General features: G+C 36.8%; 1 protein-coding gene and 1 long non-coding RNA gene across 12 annotated transcripts; both read right to left on the reverse strand.

Moving 5' to 3' along the window:
* Positions 1-6: 6 nt before the first annotated feature.
* On the reverse strand, positions 7-20,965 carry LOC113666217 (uncharacterized). 11 transcript variants are annotated; one of them, XR_016187699.1, is made up of 7 exons: positions 20,069-20,521; positions 19,871-19,984; positions 19,712-19,791; positions 16,516-17,559; positions 16,379-16,441; positions 10,953-10,997; positions 7-311 (listed from the first exon to the last, which is right to left on the reverse strand). XR_016187699.1 is itself a non-coding variant. In XM_089209539.1 (6 exons), exons 1-4 carry the CDS (start codon positions 20,298-20,300, stop codon positions 16,382-16,384), a joined length of 486 nt encoding a protein of 161 aa, XP_089065665.1. In that variant the 5' UTR covers positions 20,301-20,521; the 3' UTR covers positions 7-311; positions 10,953-10,997; positions 16,379-16,381. The 11 variants fall into 11 exon arrangements, 7 of the variants coding, with proteins under 7 accessions (XP_089065665.1, XP_089065667.1, XP_089065664.1 ...); XR_016187701.1 differs by lacking the exons at positions 7-311; positions 10,953-10,997 and adding an exon at positions 12,504-12,981 and having other exon boundaries at positions 16,516-17,106; positions 17,253-17,559; XR_016187700.1 differs by lacking the exon at positions 10,953-10,997.
* On the reverse strand, positions 2,006-7,788 carry LOC113666218 (uncharacterized). The gene is made up of 3 exons (XR_016187706.1): positions 6,884-7,788; positions 6,747-6,809; positions 2,006-3,184 (listed from the first exon to the last, which is right to left on the reverse strand). It is a non-coding gene; the product is annotated as an uncharacterized LOC113666218 (long non-coding RNA).
* Positions 20,966-21,026: the final 61 nt, after the last annotated feature.

Here is a 21,026-nt window from a genome sequence, read left to right on the forward strand (position 1 = left end):
ATCCTGTTTTTCATACAGTGATAAGCTTTATTGATGGAGAGCGATCCTTCCTCTTGCACGCAAGACGCATTTATGTAAAAAGCCGACAGTTCATTCGATTTACAAGACTTTAACGACAAAATCTAAAAGATTAATTCCTTTTAGCGATTAATCTCTTTCATTACTGCGAAATTATTTTATTTTTACAAACACTCAGTCCTAAAACTTGCTAACAGTATCCAGTACTTTCTTTCTTCGAGTGATTCACTGACTTCCAAAACCGTTTCACGTGCACAAGGTCCACAGATCATTCTTGAAGCTCTTGAAACACTCTATCAGAGGGGAAAGAAAAATGAAAGGTTGATCATTAACACGCCGGTTAAAAATTACAACTGAGACTCAAACATAATTTACAAATTTAGGGTTTTCTAGCCATGAAAAGTTAGTTATTGCTCAGTATCTTGTTAACCTTGATGGTAAGATCTTTTTTTTCACCTTCCTTTCAATATATCATGATCAAGAGGTGGCCAATAATGATCAGGTGATTTTAATCATGATGATATTAACTCAGTGAAGAGATTTGTAGGGTCTCAACTTGCAAAATCATAGAGAATCCAACAACCTATATTTCTAAAGAGGGGATTTACATTTATTACTATGTCTTTTGTGGCTGTTCTCCAGATCTGTAGATTTCAATTTTTTCCAAGTTAAGTTGTTAAATCCTTCTATGGAGCAAAAAGGATCATAAATTCATGTGGATGAGAACCAAGAACTCTTTAAAAAAAAACAAGACCATTGAGCATTTATGCCATACACTCCAAGGTCTCCTTTGCTGAATAAGAAGCACCCAAATTTAAATACTGAGATCAAATCACATATTTGAAAAAGTAAAATTTTGTTGTGAATTCTTTGCAACATTATTTGTCAACCTAGCATTGTTCACCTTGATGGTCTTGCTCTCTCTGATGAGGTTATGTTACAGGTTCCCCCCTCCCCACTATGGTGAAACTAGACTACTCCTATATTGTAGGTAGTCAGGTCTCCTGAGAGGATAGTGACCATTTCATACAGGCTTTGTCCTTGTGCATATAGAGACTCTTTGACCGAGAGGACTTATAGTCAAGGCTTGTTTGTAGAATTTATGAGGTGGGGATCATTACAGCCAATTCATCTCACTCTCCAAAAAGATTGATCTTAGGAGGTTGATTTTAATCACTGGTTATTCAGTAGCTGTCATTTTAGCTTACAGAAAACTGAAACACCAAGTCAGATAGCTGTTAACAAGTTAGCTAAGTCAAACATGTGTGTTAAAACTGTTAGTGCCTGTAGGCAAACTAATTGGCTGTTTACAAGGTGAGCATGGAGAAAGAGTTAAACTCAGGACAACCAAGAAACAAATTCAATTTATTTTTTGAGTGGGAATTTGATATGGGACCTTTGGGTTTTGAGCTCTACATTCTCATCACTTGCAATGGATAGGCTATCTCCATGATGCCTTTGTAATGGCTCAATTTAAATTTTGGATTTGCTATATATTGTAATAATTTCAAGATATTTCTTGTTTGCTTTCTTACTGACCAGCTATACTTAGGGATATGTTTCACAGGAACTTAAATATTACACAAAGCTTAATTCAAAACTGACAGCAAAACATTAAGTGCTAATCAAATGGTTTACCCTGTTGTCAGTAAACATGAATATTGTTGATTATCTTGTAAATCTTACAGATTGCATTTGAAATGACATTGATGTAAAGCTTTCCTTTTTATTTGATTTACACATGAGGAGAGATAAGGAGGAGAAGACAGATACACCACACATAGAATCTGGAAGAAAACTGACTTGAATTTGTAAGGTGAGATTCTTTAAGGGAGTAAGCTACCTCCCTCAACCCTATAAACAATCAGCGTCTAAATTCTCCTGATAATATCGCCCATTAATCACACATTGAGGTTATGAGAGTAAAGGAAATAATCACCAACTAACTTTTCTTGATTGTTATATAAATTCTCACTCCTCACAGAAATACTGGCCATGTTTTTATTGGAAATGAGATTCATAAAAAAGGTAGCTGCTTAATACAAGTTTTTACTCATGAATTGATACATGAATGTTTGTATTCAATCATACTAAATGATTAGAATTGTATTGCAGTAATTTTAATACAAATAACAGACTATCCTGCTGATATTATTATTATTATTGCACTATCTGGAGCTTTCGAATACATACATGTAGCTGATTTAGTCTAGCTTTTTCTTTTCAAGAATTGTTCATGTAATGTAACATATATATTAAAGTAATTGTTATTTAGTCTTTGTGTTTATTGAATGACATTTATGTTAGACTTATGCAAGGAGTAATTACAATATATACAGAGAAAAATATATTTTAAATGCAATTAAAGATAAAAAAATTACTTACTTAAAATGTTACTTTAAGCTCTTTGTTATCAGTAGCATATGGGTAAATATAGTAGTAAAGTTGTATGTAAATAGTTTGTGTTGGGTCAGGTGCTTGTTGCTTGAGTGGCACAACACTCTGCCATAAAAGTGGCTTGAAGATGGGAAAATGCAAGCTAATTGGTGTGATTCACATGTGTAACTATTGGACAAGTACAGGCTCAATGATAGTGTTCAGTCACTGGTGAGTTATTTTTGAGGGGTCAGTGATGTTTTGTAGTTACTCCGAACTGCATGCAAGCTATGGTCATTTGAACTGAGGAATGAGGTTTTGTGCAAAGTGAAGAAAAAGTCTCACTGATGGCAAATGGTGTTGAACAGTGTGTCTGACAAAGTTAGTTCCCTTTTCTTTTGCCTATCTTATTTTTTTTTTGCCAATCTTTAACAACATTGATCTGAATCTCAAAGATGTCCATGTAATCTATGAAATGCTCCCTACTGTGTTGGTGTTCACAGTCAGTACGTGTCAAGTCAACAAACAGTTCTGCTTTCTTGGTCTCACTCAAAAGTCAAATCTTAAAAAAGTCACATCTTTCCTTATTTCTGTTCATGTTACAGCTGTGTAGTGTTTGGATATTCCATGGGATGTCTTACTCTATGTCTCTGTGGAATGTATTTTATTTGTCAACAGTGTTATTGATCAGGGGAGCAAATATCAAATGCTTTTCTCTTCTACTCATAATCGCCATGTTTTCCATTTCCAATGAAGTTGTCTTCATGTAGTACTCCATAAAAAGTGACACCTGATGATAGAAAATTGAGTTACACTGAATTCTGCAGTCTTATGAAAACATGCTCTAGTGTTAGAAACAAAAAAAAGGGTTTGCTATATGTAAGTTTTAAAAATATCCTTTAAATTCTTGTTTGAACTTTGTTTACTCTTTGACGTACACAAGCGAGATATTTAACTTTTCTTATTGAAAAAAGATCAACAGTTGATTTCTCATCGTATTGGTAGTAAACTATTGAACAGTCAACTGAGGTGAAAAGATATTAACAACAGGATAAATTGATGAAGCACCAAAATCTCAGAAGTAAAAGGTAAAGATATGTATGGCATCCAGTAGGGAGAATTGATAATTAGACTTAAATGTTTTAACCGCAAACGAGGTTCAAATTAGGCTTGTGATTTAGGTGTCCTTTGAAGCTGACACATGATTCCTTCGCCTAGATATGAATAGCAAGAGACTGTTCCTATCCCCCTCCCCCCCCCCCCAGAGCACTACGATGACACTCCTTGAAGACATCGTGAAACAATTTTCTTTTCTACCCCCCCGCGAGGGAAATGGAAAAGATAATAGTACTTGAAGCCATCATGAAACAACTTTCTTTTCCCATCCCCCCCCACCAGTGAGCAATTTGTTGGGCTGTTTTGACAATTAACTGGTTCTCTCCTATTCTCCTGGGTGGGGAGAGGCACAGCAAGAATAACAAGTGCATTGTCCCCATCGGAGGTACCCCTAGTTCATGTTGACGGAGTTTAGCGGGTTACGACTAAAATCTACCTCTGGGGTTAAATACGAGATCAGTAATGAGATACTTATAATCAAGATGAAGCCTCACTTTCAACTTGCAAACTTCCAAACTATACCGTCTTAAATTGGGATATTCATTCTACTGTTTGAAAAAACACTGTCTAAATTTAGTAGCCTTTTTCCGCAAACAACGATTAGTAACTTTACTCCAAACAAAAAGTAAATAAAACGGAGTACATCATGTATTTAAAAGGACATGTCGCACTAGTTTTTAACATTTCAGGTTTAACCTGAAAAGTGCCATCCTAGAGCAACCCCCTCTCCCCCTCAAAAAGATGAAATTCAAAACACAACACCCCTCCCCTCCCCACTTGCGCCCAACCACAACAGCATTACCCTTCTCAAAAGGTCTTTCGCATAAACATTCATTTATCTTTTCCTTAAATTTGATACCAGGGAACCCATGAAGTTTCTGGAAGCAATTCCTAGTAGTAATAGAGAGTAAATACGAGCAATTCAAAGTTACTTTTGGCCAAAGGAATAAATGAGTGGGAAAAATTGTTTACGCTGTCTTATTAAATTTATCTGTGAAAACCGCAATAATTTTAACATAAAAACTACAATTAAGCAAAAACCCTGGAAAATCTTACAAGAGTAAATAGTTCGACACATCAACATGAAACAAGTGTAGAGATCAATGACAACAATTTGACAACAGTTAATTGTGAGCACTGGCTCTGGAATGAACGAAAAATTCAAATGTTTTGAAGCGCTTTTGAAGAAAAGATCATTTGATGTGTAGGTGACACTATCGATAAAAAAGTTTCCAAGAGGTGGAAAAAGCTCTTAACGCACGTGTCTCACCCAATGAAATACAAGCATTTCGAGAAGCGAATGGAGCCTGGGTGTCAACGACTTTTTCAGTGAACTTATCAGATTGTAAAAACTCATTAGCTAGCCTATGGCTCATAATTTGCCCACAAAGGGCCTTTGTTGTGTCATCGAATGTGTGCAGTTACCAGCAACTTAGAATTATGTTTCGTAGTCTTAATAATCTCTAGTCTGTAGGTCCAGATAAAAAATAACCGAAACAAACAAACATTTGCTAAAAGTAAGCAAAGCTTTCCTAAAGTTCCCTAGCTAACCGAAGCCATTAAGTTGTCACGGGACACTAATTAATGCGGTTTTTAATTGCCTTTTGTTATTTTAACCAGATTTATGCTATCTTGCTTTGACCACACATCTTCGGAATGCCTCATTCGCGTTTCTGTAGTCAACGGGGCTTTTGTTGGTCTGAAGAATTACTTTGAGCAGAGAATTACTTTGAGGAGATAGGCAGACCCTTTGACCACACAAACTTCGGGCTCCCTCAAGCCAATTTATGTTCTTTATAAAACTGGAAGTTGACGAAATTCTGCAGGAAGGTATGTTGTAAATTTCTTAAGCCGTTAATTCTTAGTAAATTTGAGTTTCCATGGAAAGAGAGAGGAGAGAAAGATTTATTAAAGCAAAACAGATCAGACTTATTCTCTAAAAAGAGTGGAAACAACTCGAGAAAAACCGTGAGGAGAATTTGGTACCGGTTGCCTTACAGGAGTAAGGTTAGGCCTGAAATCGTGGGAAAATTACAGCATTAATTTTTGGAAAACTAGAGACACCATTAACGCCCCTTCTCCGAAATTTACTTCCTCAAAATTTGTTCGTAACTTCTCTTTTACTTGGTAAAACATCGTAGTTCTAACTGACTTTTCTAGTGAGTCTATCCATTGTGTGTTCTAAGCTTTGAGAGTGTGTCCTTTGTATGTTTCATCCTGTTCAAAATGGTGCGAAAAATTCCTAAGCTGATCTGTTCTACTCCTTAAATATCAGGTGCTTACGCCTACAACAGATTGATCTCGGAAACTCTAGATACTGGAAGCGTAGTTTTAGTAGTTGGGGCTCAATAATGACTTTGAACTCTTTCCTTAGCTCAAAGGCTCACAATATTTTTAGTATATGTTTTTTCGGGGACGTTTTAAATTACCTTAAGCGTAAAGAAAATCCACTATGCATCAAATAAAATTGGTAGAATACCAAAATAATACTGGGTAATGATAAATCAAAATGTGACAAGTACAGTCGAGGATGTAGAGAAGGGGCATGGATTTCAAATGAAAGGCTAAATAAATTTAGGCCAAAGCTTCTGGTTGGAAAATCCTTGACGGTGCTCTTTTTGACATACAGATATTTGAGTTCTCCTTACTGAATGCCATACTTTTCGTAAAAATTTGTTTTGAGGACTTAGTGTAGCATGAAAACAAAAGATACTACTTGATAAACAGCACGAAAGCTATGATAATTCTCTGTATTGTTCACAGCTTTCTGCTTTCCTTGATTTGTGGAAATAAATTTTGGAGAAATCGAGTATTGGTCAGTCACGCTACCTTAACTGCTTTCACGCTGGGTTATATTTTGTATCTGCCATTCTGTTCATTAATAGTTTCCGCTTACTTATCTTGGTTCTGGAGACGTTCATACATTTCTGTCACTTTATCTTCCCTATGCATACCTACACATTTGCAAAGGTTATTGGTTTTTCTCGCCTGCTAATTGCCCTGTCATCGTATTTCCTTGCAAATGCAGTTATCTCGTCTACTCTGTTTCTTTCGTCTCTATTTCGTCTCGTGTCTAATTCTCACCGCATCAGAAACTAGCGCATTAATTCAAGAAATGATTGGGAACTATCTCCAAATGAGTTCATATGCTTGAATAATTTGTGCATGGATTGTCCACTTTGTTTACTTTCAATTTTATATATTCCGAGGGAAACAACGGAACTACATAAACAAACCTCTCATCTAGCGGCCTTTCTTGTCTTCAACAGCGACCAGTCGTCCTCCTTCGACTCTAACTTCTGTAACAAAAACAAACAAACCATTGAGTGTGGAGTCATCGAATCCTTAACACTCAGCGTAATTATCTCCTTACCTCCGTTCGGAAATCTCTTCACTACGATAATGTGATTTTCAGGGCAGGCGATCACTATTCGCTGATAAGGCGTTGATTTCCGACCTTCGCTGGCTCCTGAACTCTGTGCTGATTTCTCATTCGATGCATTTTCCATGATCTTTCGCTTGGTGTAGCACCGCCACCGAAATGGTCTGTGTATCTCTGTGAGTGCGTTTGATTGCCTGGTGATATCTCTGTTACTATTTATTAAAGTTGTGAGTATGAAATTCTCAAGCGTTGGGGTATTTTTGCATGAGCTAAGTGCTATTTTTCCTTTCCTTTCGAATAAAAGAAACCCCTTTACAATGGGAGAATCCCAATAGATTGCATTGTCATCTCGAAGTACAACTGTAATGCTTTTTTTGTTAATATGGTTTCTGGGTTTTTCCCTAATTTCGTTTCTGTGTGATTTACTTTTGTCCCTTTCCAATTTTATTTTAAACCTCAGTCTGTACTCAAAGTCTTTCTAAAGAGTGTTAAAAAATTATATCCTCTCTGCCTTTGGGAGCTTGTGTCAAAAGATGGAACAAAACGTTCTTTTGGTACTGCTAATCATGATCTGCAAGGCAAGATCTTTTTTAGTCTGAGGACATAGCTCTAATAAGTAACAATTAAAAACTCTAATAAGTGTCCGCCTAAATGAGAGCTACTAAGAAGTATTTTCATGAGGTTTTTTCTTCATTCTATTTTGCAAAGTCGTTATACCTTTGAGTTCTGAGGATAAAACCCTGTTGTGTGGCTATTCAAATGAAAACTACTGATCAATACTCTCTGAAACTTTGAAGTGTAAACATCCAAATGAAAGCTTCTGAGCAGCAGTAGTTTGCTGTACAAAGTGATCCTAACTTTTACGTCCATACATAAAAATCGAAACTTTGTTGACCGTTCATAGCTTTTCTGTTGGTTCTGTTGGAGAGACTTCACAGATTGCTAAAAGTTCTTTGACATATGTTGTATCCCTGAAGGAGTATACACAATAGATGTGTATGTGGTGGCTGACTTGCTGCTGGCACAATTAAATGCCTGTTACTCTTCAAGACACTGAAATCCAAGAAGATTTTTGACACGTTTTTTCCGGTCTGGGTTGTGCTGTTACATTAGGATGTTCTAGAAGACTCGATCACTTAGTGATCAGAATGGAGCCTTAACCATCTTTTAGTCAGCCTAATGACAGGGAAAATCAACCTTGAGACTTTGAACAAAGCTTCCTTGAATGCGTTTTAATAAGGACTTGGGCATAATTATTGGATCAAATAAAATTTTCATAATTTTTTTGTTTAACTTGGGTGATAAGCCAGCTTATTTACCTTTGCATCTGTTTAACTGTCCTGCAATACAGTTTCAAAAGTTTAAAAGGGACATTTTAACCATGCAGGGGAATATTATGCTTGTAAAAACGATTCCCGAATATTCATTCAAGGATATTCTTGTCGTTTGTAGAACATCACAATCAACTACCAATGCCAATTGGCAATATGAGTTTTAAAAACCTTTAAGATACATAAAGCAAGATAAATAAACTTCTAGTCTGTGTATTTGCAATCACCAACGTGGAGCTACGTAATCTATCTTTTAGAAACCAGTTCGAAATAGTCTGCGTGTAATAGCAATTACAAGGATAGACGTCCGTCTTAAGTTTTGATTTTCTAACCTTATTGTTTTCCTCCCTGTCGAGTAAACGAACGACTCAGTCTCTGATGTGATTCAATGCGTGTGTAGGGCGGTTATAAATATCTCATGCAAAAAGCGCCGAGTTCAGTTACTGTTAACGGTTTCCGGTTTCTCCATACAAAACATAAATAACTTTCACAATTCACCATGTAGAATGAATTTTATTTGAGCTCTCCAATTCTCTAATAAACTTGCTTGCTATGTATTAATATGCAAACAGACTAGTTCGGTAACTTGCTGCTTAATGAGTGCCTTTAGAGCGAGTTGTATCAAAGCTGAGTTGTTCGCGCGCTTCAAGTGAAATTAATATCCATTAAAAGACGTTGAACGGATAGAAATGTATTAGAAAACTAACCAAGATAAGCAAAAGCATAGTCTATCTCTCTTTTGCTTACATGTGTCCCCGTTAAGAGGTTATTTTCAGCAGATGTGAATTAAGTAACAAGGATTCTTTCAAAATGATTGTGCAAATCAACATGGCGGCTATTTCCGTGTGAAGAAAAAATCACAAAGATACTGATTCTCCATCGTCGACAGTACTTGATATATTACGATCTCCCGTAAAATTAGCGTTGTGAAATAAAATGCTGGCTTTCATCAGTCTGAAATCCGAAAAGAAACACCAGTTACTGAAAGTTTCTCTCGAAAAAGTATCACAGCACGTGTTTGATGTCACACGAAATAGCTGCGATTTTCAAGTATTTGGATGTGAAAGTTTTCTAGCAAATCAGACAATTCTTAAGCATGGAGAGATGCATTTATAAACGGATTCCTGAAGATCTAAAATCGGTTTTCTTTGCTGCTGCTTGCGCGAGAAGGAATTACTCCAGAAGTGCCTTACCTTCTCTATTAGTCAGGGATTGCATCCTAACTCCTCCTTCCAGTAACCTGGAGAATGCAGTGTATATCCTTCGAAATGAACGGCAAGAGGTTAGATTTGATTGATATTCTTCAGTTATGATTTACCTAAGAAAAGAGGTAAAACTCGAATGATACGAACCTCCTCCTTGATTGCGAGTAATCTCAAAACTTTTGAAGTCATTCCCTATGTAGTACTCAATTGTTAATCTGCGACCTGATGATGATGGAACCTCACTTATTGTACCAGGACTGACTTGGAAATCTGTAAGAATTAAGCAAACAGGAGTTAGAGACATGTTAAGATGATCCTAGAGACTGACCAAATCTCATAAAACAGATTATATTCACCTCCTCGTCCTACACCTGGGTTGATGTAAGATAGAATTACGTCGTGTTCTTGAACGAACCTCCTCCCAACGCGAACTTTCTCGATGTACTTATCGACCGGTTCCTGATTTGTATAGCCTGACATATTGGTTCTTATTGATAGTTATTTATATGATCTTAACTCGTCAAAAATATCCAAGGAACCGAGAGTAATTTTCTTTCGGTAGTGACGACGAAGTCACGATGGCTATCGCTTTGGGAAGTAAGCACATTGGTACGCACCAATGAAATGCGAGCTTTCAAGTTACGTGGAGATCATGATTCTTGTTACGCAGAAACACCCGGATGACCAGGGTTAATGTGGTTTGACGCAAATTATTCCTTGTATATTAATTTGGTTTATTTACTCGTAAACAACCCGCCAAAAATTTGAATGTAGGACAACTGAGGTGAAATGATGGGTACTGAAATTAATATTCCATCACGTTGAGTTATTAATGACATCCGTTCATTTCGTGAGACCAAATCATAATTTAGAAAGGAAAATTTTGACTCCAAGCTTTTCATTTTTAAAAAAACATTAATACACTGGTGTTCTGATAAGTGAGTAGCTCAAGTTATTTATTGCAACGCCATCTGAGCCGAATAAGTGCACATTTTGTTTAACTACTGATCCGGCTCATCGACATCCGCGGATATGGTAGCTATTTCATCGTCGGTGTGTAGTCTGTGACAATACAAATAATCGGTTTGAAAGCGATACTAACTCTATGTTTTTGGATGAAGTACATTTTCGTTGTCAAAGTGCAGATAGTATGTATTTATAATGATCTGAGCTACTTGTCTTTCTGCGAATGATGTTGTAGTATACATTCTACCTGTTATAACGCTGGATGTTTTGTGGAATGATTATTTTATGGAAGGTGTGTTTACCTATGATAAGAGTATTCGCTGAGTCAGTTTTGTGGTGCGTTACGCGCTATGATGTGCACACACGCAAACACACTGAATTATAAATAAAATGGATCAAAATCAGTCTCTGGGCAAGTGCCCACCTACCCCTCCCCTTACCCAACAATAGTCAATTGATAACAAGTTAGGGTTAATGTTGGGTCAGGGGAGGCGTAAGTGGGTAGTTGCCCAGATACTGATATTAATCCGATAAAATTGCGTCAAACAGTCAAATTACCTTGAAATATTAATGTTAATGTGCGTCGGTCCAGTTATCCAGTAGCTGTAAAAAGTAAAACGTGAAGTAAAACGATTTTCAGGTACGTTTTTGGAACTGAAAAGCCTAACGCTCCTAAACGTATTTCCGATGGAAATACTTACTCACTTCTGGTCTCTGATTTGTATTATATTGTAACCTCAGGATACCAGTGAAAACGTCTTCGAATTCGTTTGCTTTCTCACTGGCCAGTCACACTGAGGGATATATTTCATAATAACCTTATTATTACACAATGCTTAATTTAAAACATTCAGTACTAATGAATGATTTACTCTGTTGTTGTCAGTAAACAGAAATCTTGCTGATTTTCTTGTAAATCTTACAGATTGCATTTGAGATGACACTGATGTAAAGCTCTCCTTTCTATTTACACCTGAGGAGAGATACATAGGAGAAGAAAGATACACCGCACATAGAATCTGGAATAAAACCGACTTGAATTTGTAAGGTGAGATTCTTTAAAAGAGTAAGCTGTCACCCTCAACCTTTTCAACAACTAGCATCTAAATTCTCCTTATAATATCATCCCTGAATCACACATTGAGGTTAGGAGAATAAAGGAAATAATCACCAACTAACTTTTCTTGATTGTTATACAAATTCTTACTTCTCACAGAAATACTGGCCATGTTTGTATTAGAAATGAGATTGATAAAAAAGGTAGCTGCTTAATTCAAGTTTTTATCCATGAATTGAAGCATGAATGTTTTTATTCAATTATAGTAAATGTTTAGAATTGTAGTGCAGTAATGTTAATAAGAATAACATTCTATCCTGCTGATATTATTATTGCATTTTCTGGAGCTTTCACTTACATACATGTAGCTGATTCAGTCTAGCTTTCTCCATTCAGGAATTGTTCATGTAATTTTATATATACCTTGAATTAATTGATATTTAGTCTTTGTGTTAATTGAATGACATTTATGTTAGACTTATGCAAGGAGTGATTACAATATATACAGAAAAATATCTTTTCATTGCACAGAAAGATGACGAATTAATTAGAATATTACTTTTAGCTCTTTGTTATCAGAGCTTATGGATAAATACAGTGGTAAAGTTGTATGTTGGTACTTTGCTTTGGATCAGGTGTTAGTTGCTTGAGAATAAATGTGTCCAAGTAGTACAACACATTGCCATAACAGTGGCTTGAACATGGGAAAATGTATGCTAATTGGTGTGATACACATATGTAGCTATTGGACAAGTACAGGCTCAATGATAATGTTCAGTCACTGGTGAGTTATTTTTGAGGTGTGAGTGATGTTTTGAAGTTACTTGGGGCAGCATGCAGGTTATTGCCTTTGAACTCAGGAATGAGGTTTTGTGCAAAGTGAAGAGAAAGTCTCACTGATGGCGAATGGTGTTGAGCAGTGTGTCTCACAAAGTTAGTTCCTTTTTCTTTTGCCTATCTTATTTTCTTTTGCCTATCTTGAACAACATTGATCTAAATGTCTATCTCAAAGATGTCCATGTACATCAGTGAAATGCTTCCTACTCTGTTCCTTTTTCTATTGGTTATCTTAAACAATATTGATCTAAATGTTTATCTCAAAGATGTCCATGTATATCAGTGAAATGCTTCCTACTCTGTTCCTTTTTCTATTGGTTATCTTAAACAACATTGATCTAAATGTTTGTCTCAAAGATGTCCATGTACATCAATGAAATGCTCCCTACTCTGTTGGTGTTCACAGTCAGTAGGTGTCAAGTCTACAAACAGTTCTCCTTTCTTGGTCTCACTCAAAAGTCAAATCTTAAAGAAGTCACACCTTTCCTTATTTCTATTCATGTTACAGCTGTGTAGTGTTTAGATATTCCATGGGATTTTTTACTCCATGTCTCAGTGGAATGTATTCTATTTGACAACAGTGTTACTGATCAGGGGAGCAAATATCAAATGCTTTTATATTCTTCTCACAATCGCCATGTTTTCCATTTCCAATGAAGTTATCTTCATGTAGTACTCCATAAAAAGTGACACCTGATGATAGCAAATTGAGCTACACTGAATTCTGTAGTCTTATAAAAACATCCTCTTGTCTTAAAAACAAAATAGAAAAAGGGTTTGCCACATGAGGCTTGAAAACTTTGTCAGAAAAAATCCTTGAAATATTTGTTTGAACTTGTTTACTCTATGAGTTATGCAAGCAAGATATTTAACTTTCCCTAGCTGAAAAAGATCAACAGTTGATTTCTCATCGCATTGGTAGTAAATTTTTGAACAATCAACTGAGGTAAAAGGAAATTATCAACAACAGGATAAATTGATGAAGTACCAAAATCTCAGAAGTAAAAGGTAAAGACATGTATGGCATCCAGTATGGAGAATTGATAATTGAACTCAAATGTTGTAAGCGCAAACGAGGTTTAAATTAGTTTCGTGATTTAGTTGTCCTTTGAAGCTGACACATGATTCCTTTTCCCAGATATGGAATGGCAAGAGACTGTTCCTATCCCCCTGTCCCCCTACCCCTAGAGAGAAATGGAAAAGCTGATATTACCTTGAGGAAATCATGAAACAATTTTCTCTACCCCTCCCCCCCCTCTCCCTTGAGCATTTTGTTAGGCTGTTTGACAATATTCTGGTTCTCTCTTATTCTCCTGGGCGGGGAGAGGCACAGTGAAATAACAAGTGCATTGTCCCCATCGGGGGTACTCCAAGTCCATGTTGACGAAGTTGAGCGGGTGATGACTGAAATCTATCACTGGGGTTCAATACGAGGTCAATGATAAAATAGTCTTCATCAAGATAAAGCCTCACTTTATACTTTCAAACGTTCAAACTATCCAGTCTTAAATTGGGATATTCATTCGCCTGTTTGAAATAACACTGTCTAAATTTAAGAGCCTTTTTCTACAAGCAACGATAAGTAACTTCACTCCAAACAAAAAGTACGTGAAACGGAGTTCTTCATGTATTTAAAAGGAAATATCGCACTAGTTTTCAACATTTCAGGTTTGACGTAGAAAGTGCCATCCTTGTACATCCTCCTCTCCCCCTCAAAAAGGTTAGTTCAAAACACACCCTCTCCCCTCTGCGCCCAACCACAACAGCATTACCCTTCTCAAAAGGTCTTTCGCATAAACATTCATTTATCTTTTCCTTAAATTTGATACCAGGAACCCATTGGGTTTCTGGAAGCAATTCCAAGTAGTAATAGAGAGTAAATACGAGGAATTCAAAGTTACTTTTGGCCAAAGGAATAAATGAGAGGATAAAAATTGTTCACGCTGTCTTAGTAAATTTATCTGTGAAAACCGCAATATTATAAACATGAAAACTACGATTAAAGAACGTAAACAAAACCCTGGAAAACCATACTCAAGTAAATATTTCGACACATCAACATGAAACAAGTGTAGGGACCAATAAAGAATGAACGAGAAATTCAAATGGTTCGAAGCGCTTTTGAAGAAAAGATCAGTTGATGTTTAAGTGACTTCATCGATCAATTTTTCAAAAAAGTTTCCAAGAGGTGGAAAAAGCTCTTAACGCACGTGTCTCACCCAATGAAATACTAGCATTTTGAGAGGCGAATGAAGACTGGGTGTCAACGATTTTTTCGATGAACTTATTAGTTTGAGAAAACTCATTAGCTAGCCTATGGCTCATAATTCGCCCACAAAGGGCCTTTGTTGTCTCATCGAATGTGTGTAGTTACCAGCAACGTAGAATTATGTTTTGTAGTCCTAATAATCTCCAGTCTGTTGGTCGAGGTACAAAATAAACAAACAAACAAAATTTACTAAAAGTAAGCAAAGCTTTCCTAAAGTTCCCAAGCTAACCAAAGCCATTAAGTTGTATTAGGACACTGATTAATGCTGTTTTTAATTGCCTTTTGTTATTTTATCAAGATTTATGTTATCTTGATTTCACCACACATCTTCGGAATGCAGCAATCAACGGGGCTTTTTTTAGTCTGTAGAATTACTTTGAGCAGACAGGCAGACCCTTTGACCACACAAACTTCGTGCTCCCTCGAGCCAATTTTTGTTGACGAAATTGCTTCTTGAAGGTATGTTCTGAATTTTCTAAGCTGTTAATTCTTCGAAAGTTCGAGCTTCCATAGAGAGAGAGAGAGTAGAGATAGATTTATCACAGAAAAACAGATCAGACTTATTCTCTAAAAAGACTGGAAACAATTCGCAAAATACCCTACGGAGAATTTGTTACCGGTTGCCTTACAGGTGTAAGGTTAGACCCGAAATTGTGGGAAAATTACAGCGATAATTTTTGGAAAACTAGAGACAACATTAACGCCCCTTCGCAGAAATTTACATTTCTCAAAATTTGTTCGTAACATCACTTTTACTTGTTAAACACCGTAGTTTTAACTGACTTTTTTAGCAAGTCTTCCCATTGCGTGTTCTAAGCTTTGATAGTGTGTCCTTTGTGTGTTTTATCCTGTTCAAAATGGTGCGGAAAATTCATAAACTCATCTGTTCTACTCCTAAAATATCAGGTGCTTACGCCTATAACAGACTGATCTCGCAGACTGTAGATACTGGAAGCGCAGTTCATGTATTAGTAGTTGAGGCTCAATAATGACTTTGCAATCTTTACTTAGCTCGTAGGGTCTCAATATTTTCAGTATCTTTTTTTCGGGGACGTTTTAAATTACCTTAAACGTAAAGCAAATCCCCTATGCATCAAATCGAATTTGTGGAATAACAAAATATTACTGGGTAATGATAAATCAAAATGTGACAAGGACAGTTGAGGGTGTAGAGAGGGGCATGGATTTCAAATGAAAGGTTAAAGAAATTTAGGCCAAAGCTTCTGGTAGCAAAATCCTCTACAGTGCTCTTCTTGGACATATCGATACGAGTTCTCCTTACTGAATGCCATACTTTTCATCAAAATTTGTTTTGAGGACTTAGTGTAGCATGAAAACAAAAGATACTACTTGATAAGCAGCACGAAAGCTATGATAATTCTCTGTATTCTACACAGCTCTCTTCTTTCTTTGATTTGTGGGAATAAATTTAGGAGAAATCGATTATTGGTCAGTCACGTCGGGTTGAATTTTGTATCTGCCATTCTGTTCATTAATAGTTTCCGCTTACTTATCTTGGCTTTGGGACGTTCATGCATTTCTGTCACTTAATCTTCGCCGTGCGTACCAACGCCCGCTAATTACCCTGTCATCGTATTCCCTTGCAAATGCAGTTATCTCGTCAACTCTGTTTCTTTCGTCTCTATTTCGTCTCATTTCTAAGTTTCACCGCATCAGAAACTAGCACATTAATTCAAGAAATGATTGGGAACTATCTCCAAATGAGTTCATTTGCTTGAATAATTTGTGCATGGATTGTCCACTTTGTTTACTTTCAATTTTATTTATTCCGAGACAAATAACGGAACCATATAAACAAACCTCTCATCTAGCGGCCTTTCTTGTCTTCAACAGCGACCAGTCGTCCTCCTTCGACTTTAACTTCTGTAACAGAAACAAATGAACCATTGAGTGTGGAGTCATTGTATCCTTCACACTTAGCTCAAGAATATTCCTACCTCCGTTCGAAAATCTCTTCACTACGATAATGTGATTTTCAGGGCAGGCTATCACTATCCGCTGATAAGGCGTTGATTTCCGACCTTCGCTGGCTCCTGGAATCTGTGCTGGTTTTTCATTCGATGCATTTTCCATGATGTTTTCGCCTGGTGTAGCTCCACCTCCGAAATTGTCTGTGTATCCCTGGGAGTGTGTTTGACTGCTTGGCGATTTCTCTGTTACTATTTATTAAGGTTGTGAGTTCGAAATCTGCAAAGCTGCAAGCGTTGGGGTATTTTTGCATGAGCTAGATGCTATTTTTCCTTCCCTTGCCAATCAAAAGAAAAACCCTTTACAATGGGAGAATCCCAATAGATTCCATTGTCATCTCGAGCTACAACTATAATGCTATCATTGTTAATGTGGTTTCTGGGTTTTTCCCTAATTTCGTTTCTGTGTGATGTGCATCGGTCTCTTTCCAATTTTATTTTAAACCTCATCCTGTACTTCAAGTCTTTTTGAAGAGTGTTAACAAATTATTTCCTCTCTGCCTTTGGGAGCTTGTGTCAAAAGACGGAGTAAAACTTTCTTATGGTACTGCTAATCATGATCTGCAAGGCAAGATCTTTTTTAGTCTGGGGACAAAACTCCAGCAAGTGACAATCAAAAACTCTTGTAAGTGTCAGCCGAAATGAGAGCTACAGAGAAATACTTTCATGTGGTTTCCTCCTCATTCTATTTTGCAAAGTGGTTATACCTTTGAGTTCTGAAGATAAAATCCTGTTGTGTGACTATTGAAATGAAAACTACTGATCAATACTCTCATGTAGTACTTTCTCTTATGCTGCACAAGGTGGCTCTAATTAAGAGCTTGTCAATGAAACTTTGGAGTGTGAACATTCAAATGAAAGCTTCTGGGCAGCAGTAGTTTGCTGTACAAAGTGATCCTAACTTTTACGTCCCTACATAAAAACCAAAACTTTGTTGACCGTTCATAGCTGTTCTGTTGGTTCTGTTGGAGAGACTTCACAAAGTGCTAAAAGTTTTTGACATAACTTGAGTCCCTAAAGGAGTAAATGCAATAGATGTATGTGTTACTCTTCAAGACACTGAAGATGTTTGACACGTTTTTTCTGGTCTGGGTTGTGCTGTTACATTAGGATGTTCTAGAAGACTCGATCACCTAGTGATCAGAATGGAGCCTCAACCATCTTTTAGTCAGCCTAATGACAGGGAAAATCAACCCTTAGACTTTGAACAGGGTTTCCTTGAGTGCGTTTTAACAAGGAGTTGGGCATAATTATTGGATCAAATAAAATTTTCATTATTTTTGGTTTAATTTGGGTGATAAGCCAGCTGATTTACTTATACATCTGTTTACCTGTCCTGCAATGCAGTTTAAAATGTTTAAAAGAGATATTTTAACCATGCAGGGGAATATTATGCTTGCAAAAACGATTTCCGAATATTCATTCTACGATATTCTTGTCGTTTCTAGAACATCACAATCAACTGCCAATGCCAATTGGTAATATGAGATTTAAAAACCTTTAAGATACATAAAGCAAGATAAATAAACTTCTAGTCTGTATATTTGCAATCACCCACGTAAAGTTACGTAATCTCTCTTTTATAGAGTACTATACTATAGTCTGCGTACAATAGCAATTGCTAGGATAGACGTTCGTCTTCAGTTTTGATTTCCTGACCTTATTGTTTTCCTCCGTGTCGAGTAAACGAACGACTCAGTCCCTGATTTTAACAGCTCTATTGTTGTGCGTGTAATTTTATGAGATGTTCAGTCAAAAACCAAAATTCTGGAGACTTCTGGGAAGACTTCTCATAGTATTTCGGTCGTTCGTTGAGCTGTCAATTTAATGTCACGACTACACCAATCACAAATCACAAACAAAAAACGTCAAAATTGAATGGCCAGTGTTGTATCAAAGGACACCGAAATCTCCCGCACAGTTGTCTTGTTTGTTGCGTAACTGAAAATGTTGGCTTAGTTGAGTAATATTTGGAAGAACTGTAGTTGATAACGTCAATGCAAATGGAGGTTGGAAATGATGCTTGAAATTTAAGGTGTGTTACTGCTATTCTTTGGTCTAGTTTTTTTTCACTTGAAGCAGAAGAGACTCACTTTGTTCAGTGAAGAATATCAGAACAGCAGCACTTCGTTTTTTAATTGTTTATCAGTGTAGTGTAGCAGAGGAACGAAATGTTGTACTGCAGCTGATAAAGTTCATGATAGTCTTCATAAGGTTGGCACAACTAAAAGGGCAGAAATTCATAATCTCGGTGATCTTTTACATTGTGCTCTTACAAAAGCTTTTGTCGTAAAGAAATTTGGTCGCTTGCTCAGCACGCTTACTATTTTTTTTTTTTTTGGTAAAGGAGCATTTTACTTTTAGGTATGGTCAGTGTTCGTACTTAGTGATATTCTTTTCCTTGCGTTTGATCGTTCATTCGTACCGCGCTTACCATTAGCTTTCAACCAAAGAAACTATTTATTTTATGGAGTTTATCTCTCATCGCCTGACTCATCGACAAAGAATGCTAATCAATTCCACCCTTTCATGATGGGGAGGAGCTACACGTAAGGAGAAAGTAGATTCTTATCTCTCGTACTTCAAGAGGAATTGAAGTCGTTCGAGGTATTTCGAGTCTTTTCCGAGGAAAACGTACGTGCGCATTTTATATAAACCTTTTGATTGATGGTCGTATTATTCTTCGGCATTTTCGAGGAAATTTACGAGATCAAACTGCAGAATCTTATGTAGTCACACAGAGGAACTTGTTTAAGAAAAAACTCAGTCAATTCATGGAATTTATTTCGTAGCCATTCTTTTAACAAATTACTTGGGCTAAACATGCTTAACAGGAGCATTCTCTTCACTTGATCGGCCTCAAGAAAGTTTCCTAGGTCTAGAGAAAAAAATTGGAGTCTATTTTAGACTTAAAACAGATGTGGAGGTGCTAATGTAATAGAAGATTGTGTAACTGATAGTGTTACTAACACTAAATTCTGTTTATGGTGTAATTCAAAGTAATTTTTTGCTCTAACAAGTAGGGTGAGAAATAATAATTAATATAAAAAAAATAAATTTGGTACCTATCTAATGAATCGAATGAATAAATGTCTAAGGAATTTGTGGGTTTTACGACAGTATCAAAATTATAGAAAGAAAATTGATAAATGATAACTAGGCTTACCGAGGAATTCGGCAAATACGTTCTAGTGACAGCGAGTTGGAAGCCATAGTTTTCAATCGTGTATCTTCTATGAACGTCTCCTTTAAAAGACGAGAAGCAATGTTTTCCAAGACGTGGTTATCAACAAATGCAACGAAAAAAAAGCACATAGAACATTACCTCGCTTTCCTCGTTTGATTCCTACAGTGTTTCCAGCGGTAGTTATGATTGAAAGATGTCGTCCATTGTGCTCTCTTAAGTCGCTAACCAAGAATCCAGCTTGGGCCGTAAATGCTGCAAGTAGTTTTTCAGCTTAGTACTCGGAGAAACTGTCAAATATTTGGTTGAAATTCGACAAACATAAGTCAATGTACTTACTTCGGTTTGTTGATTCATACAATAGTATCGCTTCTGGAGAAGAAGAGGAAGAACTTCTCTTTACAATCACAAACTCGACGAAATCATTGGAAGGCTCATCCGGCTCAGCCATGTTGCATTTGATTGAGAACAGTGATAATGAACGGAGTCGTCTACACTTTTGCCAAAAAGGCCGTCCACGTGCTTCAGACGTCCCAGTGACATGCGCTCCTTGTGAAATTGGGGTTAGCATGCTAATTTAGCTGGTGCGTCATGCACAAACATAGGCAGTCAAAATGAGCTCTTGTCGCCGGCCAAAAAGGGTTCCTTGCAATCCACAATTCACTTTTTATGGAGTACATTTTGAAGCTTTGGTTCTGTGGCCGAAATCTTATGATTTTGACTCTGATAGTTTCCTTCTCGTTCTTAAGTTGAAATATCTGCTTTGAGAGGTGGTAGCCTTACGTTTGTTGTGACTAGTTCGTGTTGCATTACAGTGCGCTTTTAATGAGGGAAATCAATAGGTATAGAAAAACAGGAAGTAGGCTTGAGTCAATCGCAATTCACTAGGACTTAGAAATTCTTGTGATAAGAGGACGAGGATGTAGTGGAATTCTGCCAAAGATTGAGATATTCACAATGTATCCGTTCGTCAAACTACCTAGTTTGTTGTTGTCTCGCTCCACGCACGTTTCTCGCGTTGCTTGCGCGCGAGTCAACTAATGCGCCACAGTCTGTTTACCAAGTCTGCGCGCAGTGTCATCTTTACTCCTACGTTTGTCGTCATGCTCGAAGAACTTTAACTATCACTTTACCACTGAGTAATGTACAACACATTGAAATCTAAAGGATTAAAGAAGCCAAATCATTGATCGTCGTGGTCGAAATGTTTACTTGGCATCGATTTTTAGATGTGTTAGCCTTTCCAACTGTGAATATTGATTTAGTCGAAAACGATGAAAAGGGGTGGGACTTTAGG

The sequence above is a fragment of the Pocillopora damicornis genome, chromosome 6 (genome assembly GCF_964200805.1).
Source record: "Pocillopora damicornis chromosome 6, jaPocDami1.2, whole genome shotgun sequence".
Lineage (NCBI taxonomy): Eukaryota > Metazoa > Cnidaria > Anthozoa > Scleractinia > Pocilloporidae > Pocillopora > Pocillopora damicornis.

Bases quoted from the DNA above. Each gene is read 5' to 3' on its own strand.
- LOC113666217 (XM_089209538.1), bottom strand. From the start codon at position 20,300: ATGCTAACCCCAATTTCACAAGGAGCGCATGTCACTGGGACGTCTGAA. The intron at 19,985-20,068 runs GTAAGTACATTG...AACTACTTGCAG, and splicing joins GTATGAATCAACAAACCGAA to CATTTACGGCCCAAGCTGGA. The intron at 19,792-19,870 runs GTAATGTTCTAT...CGTCTTTTAAAG, and splicing joins AATCAAACGAGGAAAGCGAG to GAGACGTTCATAGAAGATAC.